The following is a 9,105-nucleotide window of genomic DNA, read 5'->3' as shown; positions in this document are numbered from 1 at the left end:
ATGAAAAACTTCTACAGGTCAGTCTGAGCCCACTCAACACAGAACAAAGCAAAATAAAAATCAAGTCATGTTTCTGGTGCTGAAAGACAGTATTTTTTGGGATCAAAACATGTAGCATCACATGCCAACGCCCTTATTAAGTTTTTTTTTATCCATCACCTACAATCATACTTAACAGAATACTGTAATATGTATTTCTCTGGAAATCTTAATCTAGCACTGCCATCGCTATTTTTGTTGTTGTTTTTAAGCAAAAAAAAAAGTCACGTTTATTTTGTAGTAGCAATAGTTTCTTTTTTATTTTTAATATACTTTAGGAAACAATATACAAAGCTGAGCTTTGCCACCATTTTCAAACGGTGGGTTGCTCCAATTACACAAATTCAGCGTTTTGTGATGGTTAAGAACAGCAGTCAGCACCAGACTTAAACAGTTAGCTACAACACAAACATCCTTCAAAATGAAATGTCATAATATCAAGACAGGTAAACCAGGAGTTAACATATGACAACTGTTGGGGAGTTGTCTTAAATCGTTCTTGTTGAATTTTATATTTCTTTAAATATTTTATACACATTTTCCTGTTTACAAGTTTTAAACAAAACCTCCCTTGAGGAATTATTTAAGTACAAAAATGTTCAACAAGAACAGTTCTAATAAAGAGTCCCCAAACAGACCAAATTTTAATGTGTTGACCAAAGGAAATGAAAACCAGTGTTTCTTTGTTTTAACATGTTTATTACAACAGATACAATTCACATCTGACTAGCTTTTTTTTTTTCCTCTTTCCCCTCCCACAACCATGATAACATGTTCATTGGGCTATTTCCTTATATTTGAGCAAGTAATGTACTTTCAGCACACATGCCCAGCAGTACTATAAGTCCATTCTTACAGGGTGCAAATGGAAATACGTTTCAATAATTTATACAAACAAGTGGGTTATGCTCAATCACTGCAATTTTAAGCTACTGTACACAGGAATGAAAAGATTATAGAAAAAGTGCCATAGCAACAGTGCCTTAAGAAAAGAGAAAATTAGAAGCATTAAAAAACTGATAAAATCAGATTTAGGATTTCACGGGGAAATGGAACACAGAAAATGAAAAACATTTCTCTGTAAAACAGAAATGGAGAAGCACTGCTCTTGATTTGGTGCAAGTGTGGAAACAGTTGTTTCATGATATTTTGTACATTACCCAAATTGTTGCAGCCTTAGACACAGATCGCCTGGCGCTTGCATTGAATTTTAGGAAAAGCGAGATTTCTGAACGATAAATTAACTAAAAAAAAAAAAGAAAGAAAAAAAAAGAAAGCTAATTTTGCAGACAGGTTTACATGTAAAAGGCTAGGTATTTAGCCACCTCAGCATTAATTAGTTTTGGATGTCTAAGCTCTGATACACATGGCTTCCCATGGCTTCACTCTACAAAACATATTTACAACGTGAAGAATACATCTACAAGAAATCTACATTTCAAGGGTTTTACAAATCATTCTTGTATCTTTCCCCTGAATTTGACTCCCTCCTGTCCCCTTCCCCATGTCAACTTTTTTTTCTGCCCAGCTCAACGGTCCAAAGTCTACTCAAATGCAGCTCAAAAATGTTAAGACTGGGCAACAGTTTAATAGTTCCTGTACTCAAAACCATGTGCAATTGTTTACAACTTTTCACACCATGAAGGAATTCTGATTCTTTAGCTTTTCAAGTTCTTTAATTTGTTGCCTCAAAAATAGTATCCTGCAAGAGAAAAGAAATAAATGAGTATAAACATTTCCATTATGCGGGGATATTAAATAAGTATCTACACAAGTACTTCTATCATTTCGGTGAAGGATACCAAGCTCCTTAGCTCTGTTAGTAAATTTCAGGTATTTTTAACTCCAAATCTGTTCAATCACCTACAAACACCACATGCAGACGCAAAGAGATCTGCTGTGTTTGCGATTTTAGTTCAGACAATGAAGTTGCTATATATCATTGTGACTGATATACACTTAGGTTTAAGCCTGCTCTTCACTTGAATTTAACTCCCAGAAAAAGCGGAACACTGGAAATATGACGAGTAATTGAATATTCTGAAGAATATTATGCCTGTGTCATGCATTTTTCCAGACTGTACAACCATCCAAAGCGCTCATGATTTTCTTCTGGGTGCAATATTTCTTTCCTAGTATTTGGCTCTGTGGCTAGTTGTAGCCTCTAGTTATGGTAAACTCCAATCTCAAGATATTTGATCACTAAAAGACATCTACGGAAAAACACTTGGCAAAGAAATAAATTATATTGCTAACAATTCCCTGAATTAACATAAGCAATTATTGTTATTCATGAATATTTGGTTTACATAACTGTTTCCCAGAGTTTTTAACGAATGTTTGGAAACAACTTTTCATGATGCTGAGGTGTATTGCAAGCATGTGATTGAAATAAGAATATATTCAGGGAAAGCTGAAGTTTCATATAAAAACTCTGTAAGGTCCAAAGCAACCTTAACCGATGCAGAAAAAGCATACACTTCAGCAGACTTCTGTAGAACACTTTTCAAATGCACCTAGCTCAGTAAAAATCAATTTTCTACTGGTAAGCAGGTGAAAAATGATTACGATGAACACACTGAAAAAATACAATAAATTTAAAAGGCGTGGGCATATAAAACTTATAAGTAAATGAAAAGAACTTTTTCACATGCTGTCAGTCATGGTTAAAACAATCTACTTGCTTTGCCTAGAGGTAAAGTTCCCTCTTTGAACAAACTTAAACAGTTCTCTTCTGTGCAGAAGTATAGAAATTGTCATAATTCAAATGTATCTGCTTTGATAATCCCATCCTTTGCAAAAGCCTCCCACCACCACCTTGTTACTTATGCCATGTATTCCAACGTCTTTGGGATTGCAGCAAAAATAAAAGATACATGTTATCATAGATTCAAATTCATAATAATCATTATGCATTGACAGCTTAAGGATATACAGTGTACAAGAAACTAATTTGGTGAGCTGAACAATGACATTTGACACATTATTTCAGATCAAATGTGCACCCAAAGACAGAAATAAAACCTTAGGAAATGAAACCTGTAAGAAATCAAGCAGTTCATTAAATATACTACAGAAATTATAATTTATGTAACCAAGTTATGAAATAAAGTTTCAAAAAGAATGGATATTTTTGATTCTTTATTAGGCAAGATTTACAAATATATTATAGCTTACTTTTGACTACAGGATTGTTTAATCAAGTACCAAAAAGCAAGAGCTTCTAGCACGAAGCTAGCTATTTAAACAGTATGCAATGTGATTAAAGCAGCTTAAAATAGTAAATCCGAATCACTGTATTCGAAGTGTAGTGTGACTTAAGAGATGGGAGAACTTGATTCAAAAAGGAAACTGAGTATGAAAGGAGATTCAGGGTCGCGACTACTGCTGGACAGTTTCAGCATGCATTGTAAGACTAAACTTTTCAGTCTTGCATAACAGTCTTCAACAATGTGGTTGTGGATTCCTTAGCGATACCCGCTATTACTGACTTGAGAAGCAGAAGTCTACTTTGCTGTAATCAACATCTCACTAAAGAATCCCAAGGAGACATGCCCTGCTGGACCTTGTTCTCACCAACAAGGAGGGGCTTGTGGGGAATGTGAAGCTCAAGGGCAGTCCTGTGGAGAAGGACTTGGAGGTCCAGCAGTGTGCGCTCGCAGCCCAGAAAGTCAATCACATCCTGGGCTGCACCAGACGCAGTGCGGCCCACAGGTCAAGGGAGGGGATTCTCCTCCTCTACTCTGCTCTCATGAGACTCCCCCTAGAGTACTGCCTTCAGCTCTGGGGCCCCTCAACATAAAAAGAACACAGACCTGTTGTGCTGCAATGATCAGAGGGCTGGAGCACCTTCCCTGTGCGGACAGTCTGAGAGAGTTGGGGTTGTTCAGTCTGGAGAAAAAAAAGGCTCCAGCGAGACCTTCTAGTGGCCTTCTGCCACTTAAAAGGAGCCTACAGGGAAGATCTTTACCAGGGAGTGTAGTGAGAGTGTAGACTTAAATATTAGGAAGAAATTCTTTACTGTGAACATGGTGAGGGACTGGAACAGGTTGCCCAGAGAAGCTGTGGATGCCCCCTCTCTGGAAATGTTCAAGGCCAGGTCAGATGAGGCTTTGAGCAATCTGGTCTAGTGAAAGAAAGTGTCCCTGAGCATGGCACTGGGGGTTGGAGCCAGATGATCTTTAAGGTCTCTTTCAACCCAAACCATTCCATGACTCTATGAAGCTGCATATCTGGTTGTATTAGTTGAAGACTAAGAGGTATCTGTGTGGTAAACAAGTAGAATGTAAAAGGAAAGACAGCCTTCAATCCTAGCAAGTATTAGGATACTTGAAGTCATCAATAAAGCAAGCTCCTAGAAAGCAATGTCAGGATGGGAATTCTAACACCACTTTGAAAATAAACACAGAGCACACACTTACCTTTGCTCACGCAAAGTTGCTTGAATTTCACATACTCGAACTAAAGACCTTAAATTCTTTAATTCAGTACAAATTTCTGACATATGGACACTTCCCATGTTATGGGCTTCCTCACGTAATCTTGATGCCTGCAATGGTTACACATACAGGTTAGGATTTTGAATCACGCGTTGGCTGTAGCCAGAGCACCGGTGGATGTGTGTGTCTTCAAATAGCAAAGCACTTTAACTTCAAAATCAGAAGTACATTAAATTCACTACAAAAGCCCATTTAGAATCAGAAATTAACAACACAGGCTGCCAAGAGACTGTCTAACCTAGGCTGATGCTAATGCAGGGATGATTTATATTTCTTTGATCCTAACAAATGGTCAACCAACCGTCTTGAGAGACAGAACTCAGAGTAATTGGTTCAAGAAGTTAAAAAGTTTCTGTCCACTATTTCAATGGCAAACCTGAAACTTCCCATCTAAATTAAGCCTTAGTGACAAAAACAATTGAATATCACCTTCTTTATAGCTACTTTATACAGGGAAAAACAGCTTTGCAACCCCCTTCAGGTGCTTGCTTTCAGACAAATTCCATTCTTTTAATGCCTCCACTTGGTCAGGTGGAGACAAGCAGAAGTGTAAATTTAGAAGGCATAACCTCTTCCCAATCTGTGTATTTCTTGAAGTCTTGTCACTGAACTGGATATACGACTTCAGAGAATTCCTCAACAGTTAGTTACTCTGAAGTCTCGTGTTTCACATTGCAATAAGGAAAGCAGACTTCTTGCAAGTGGCACACTGAAAATCCCCAACTGTTTCAAACAGATCTTTTTCTGCACTATTACTGTTTAGCAGCATTATTCTCTGCTGTACTGAGTCTGGCTGGGATGGAATTAATTTTCTTCATAGCAGCCCACAAGGGGGTATGTTTTAGAATGATGTCCAAGACAGTGGTTGGTAACAAACCACTGTTTCTGCTATTTTTGAGCAGTGCTTACACATCATCATGGGTTTCTTGCTTTCTCTCTCTGACCCACCTTCTTCACTATGTGTTGCACCTACACTTTCATTTTCTTCTTTTCTGTCAAATACCTGACTTAAGTCCCTCAAGTGTTACTATTCAAAACTGGTCTATAAAAACCATTGTCAGGTGAAATTATCTGAATTAACAGACAGGACAATACAGCATTTGTACTGCAGTGGTGTGCAACAGATGCCAGTACAGCTTTGTGCAAACACTCGGCACAAAGGTGAAAGCATTCAACCGTATACATGACTGTCTGGCATTAGCTGTTTTTTTAAAATCTCTTTATTACTGAGAGTGGGGGAAAAATAACTTATGAACTGCAGAAATCAGGACTTTCTCCATTAATATGTATGTCAATTCAGTACACAGTGAAAATAAAACTACCAAAACCATGGGCCAAGGCCAGAGAGAAGTGGCTGTGCTGAACCAGTTCCTTAAACACACGTTCCACAGCAATGGCTCAGTCATTTGACTCAGTACACACCGGTAATGTCTTAAAATTGAATTAAAAAAAATACACTTAGAGGAAACAAAACAAGAACTCCAGAGTCCAAATAGGGTATCAGTCTAGACTGCACTTCCAAGAGTCATCTTGCAACTCACTACCCAAAAGCTTCCATTGTAAGTTTGAGTCAGCATGTAACCACTCTTCAAAGGAGCAAAGTAAACTGGGCTGGGTAAGATTAATATCCCACACAGACAGTGTCAGACAAGGCTGCCTGGGAAAGCACTTGAGCTAGACTCGACAACCAATACAGCTCCTTTGAGTAACGCATTCCAAGCAGCTGACATGTATCCAGTTTCTCTGTATTATCACATGCAGTTAAGTTATAAAATATGGATGGCAATTCTACTGGATTTCCCACTATGTAAAAATAGATCAAATTCAGACCAAGCCCTCTGCATTCTCTTTAAAACTGGACATAACAAACAAGGCAGAGCTATGCACAGTGAAAAAGGAACTAACAACTCAGTGACTCAAACTATGGAGTAGTCTCAAATAGTTTGGTAACTCTTGTCAATTCATAACATTTTCCATATAATAAAAATATTATTATAAAAATTTGTGAAACTTTTGCTTTTTGTAAATCTTAACACAACTTTGGCAGTGAGAAAATAGTTATGAGAATAGTTATTAATTTGAGAAAATCTCAAAAGTACTGGTACGTTAAGCAAGACTGAAAATAATCAACTGCTAAATGGCAATCACATGTAAAACCTGCAGGTTTGCTCTAATTTCTCTCTCCCCTCTTCTTTTCTGGCTAAGGCCAAGCATCATTTGTTTTCTTGGTTTTTTTTAAAATACTTTTAATTCCTAAAAAAGCAACCTGTGTAGGAAAACAGATTTTAAGCTACACATCTTGCACTCTCACAAGGAACTAAACACAAGTGCACTCACCTGCTTTTCTGCATGGTCTGCAGGCCAGCCTTGAACATGCTTTATAAGATTTTCATTGAAGTGTGCTGCTAGCGTAGGTGTTAATGAGCAAGTGGGTCGTACAGATGTATTTTGCGGTGCAGGTGTTGAATTCGATGCACTAGTGCTAGAGGTATGATTTGGACCTGGTGATGGGCTTCTTTGACTACTAGAAGAATAAAAAAAAAAGTGAGCATTAAAAAACATATGTAAACCTACAGAGAAACAAATGCCTAAAATTAATTTCTTCCAGCCACGGAAATAAATAAAGCATTTAAACCACAATTAAGTACTTCTCGTAGACCAAACCTGTACCACTTTTCCACAGACCTCCTACTTGTATGTGAACTACTTCTGTGCTACAATATAACAGGTTTTTTCAGTTGGTTTTTTTTTACTTTGATAGTTGTTCAAGAGATGTAAGCTGTGCCTACATTTTCATGCTGGAGAGGGAACATACACACGTACGTCCTTTTTTCAAACAGCTGCAAACCTAAAATTTTCAATAATGCTGTATCAGATGGAGTCAAGCATATTTATTCAAAAGAGTATCAGCAAGTGTTACAATAATTATCTGGAACAAAGCCTGAGGTCCTGATCCAAAAGCACGGCACATAGGTTTTGAGGAGCATGACCATTTACTAACTCCAAAACAGAAACACCTGGGTGACTTTGTGATACTGTGCATACTCAAAAGCATTCAAGAAAACAGAAGTAGCACAGAAGCAGCATGTTTGTAGCTACCAATTTGACTGCTTTACTGCAACACAATCCAAGCTGCTGTATTTCTGGCTGGCGTGTTAACCTGTTGCTGGAGAACAGATGCACGGAGACATATTCAACTGGTAAGTGTACCGGAACATGAATCAAAACCTCTGCACCTTGGACAAAGTCTCTGTCATCTTTCAGATCTCCAGATGCAAGCAAACACAACATTCACATTAACTGAACACTACACCTATACACAGCTTTTCCAATTCTATTCTGCCATTACAATTCTTCGTCAAAAACTTTCCTAATTTTTACTAAAAAACTCTCATGCTGATCTTGGCATAGCAGTCTCTTGTCATCCACAGTGCTCAGGATTGTGTTATCTACATAATACTCTAGCCATGGCTTTAAGCAATGTTGTTGGTTTTGGTGGGTGGGTTTGGGTTGTTTTGTGGTTTGGTTTTTTTAAAAAAAATAATTCCTCTAATAATTACCCTCTCACTCCACTATACAAGACATTTTTCCACTCAACCATATGATGCTCCTCATGTAAGGGAGAGCCGTTCTTAAGAATCTCATTTCTTTATAGAAGCCTATTCCTGCTCCAGTGACTAAAAGAAGAGGGTGTAGCTTTGGGATATCTTTGGTAAACTGATACGACTGACTAATCCACAAGAACTCTTGTATTCCCAATTTGCAAATACTCATTCTCCACCTTACAATTGGGTAGTAAGCTCTCTAGGTAAAGTAGGTTTCTTTCATTTCTATCAATTCTTTCAATAAAGCTATAGTATACAACCTGAACACCTAATGTTAAGCCCAACAAGCTACAGAAGTTCCCCCAAAATAAGAAAAAATCACTGATATTAAATTTACTTTCCATGTGTCCGGAAGCCAGGTATCAAGGCCAGCATGAACATATCATATTGCATGAACATTATCATATTGCATGGATCCAACCACATGTGACACAACTGCCAGAGCTGTGGCTACACAGTTCTGATATGCGCAAGATCTCATCGCTGCTCTTCAACTTCCGTATTATCAGAAACAGACAACTCCACTGTGTCTTTCACCAGCATCAGACCTGCTACTTGGTATATCAACATTATCAAACAGAAGATTGGAACGTGGAGTTTATTTCCTCCTTGCAAGCACTGTTGGTCCAGGTGATCTGATCTTCTAGAAAACCAGAACTTGCACTGGGAGGGGTATATAACCCAGGGTGAGGAAACTTAGAGGTTGACGTTTCAGCACTTCCCCTTTTCTACTCCCTCATCCTTTGGAAAAACAAGGCCTCTACACTCTTACTTCCCCTTCCAGCATTTGCTCAGTCACTCCCATCCCTGCCACACTCACAAAGAGAAGCTCTGTTCTTCTATTTTGCTAAGAGGAGGTGGGAGCAGTGCTAGTAATCCATGCAAACATGGATAAAGATAGGTCAGGATGAAACCAGTCTGCTCTGTCCTCTCCACTCTTGTCAAGGTAAGACAAAGGAAGC

General features: G+C 38.1%; 1 protein-coding gene across 2 annotated transcripts in view; it reads right to left on the bottom strand.

Moving 5' to 3' along the window:
- Window positions 1-527: 527 nt before the first annotated feature.
- Window positions 528-9,105, bottom strand: part of WAC (WW domain containing adaptor with coiled-coil) — a 60,341-nt gene continuing 51,763 nt past the window's right edge. For both annotated transcript variants that reach the window (XM_009869286.1, XM_009869287.1), the window contains 3 exons: window positions 6,876-7,062; window positions 4,461-4,588; window positions 528-1,741 (listed from right to left, as the gene is read on the bottom strand). In XM_009869286.1, the coding sequence (XP_009867588.1) occupies window positions 1,672-1,741; window positions 4,461-4,588; window positions 6,876-7,062 (385 nt within the window). In that variant the 3' untranslated portion in view covers window positions 528-1,671. The remainder of the gene's footprint in view (window positions 1,742-4,460; window positions 4,589-6,875; window positions 7,063-9,105) is intronic.

This window comes from Apaloderma vittatum, unplaced genomic scaffold (assembly GCF_000703405.1).
Source record: "Apaloderma vittatum isolate BGI_N311 unplaced genomic scaffold, ASM70340v1 scaffold22695, whole genome shotgun sequence".
NCBI lineage: Eukaryota > Metazoa > Chordata > Aves > Trogoniformes > Trogonidae > Apaloderma > Apaloderma vittatum.
Note: the sequence above shows the minus strand (reverse complement) of the source record. Positions and strands in the feature narration are given on the sequence as shown.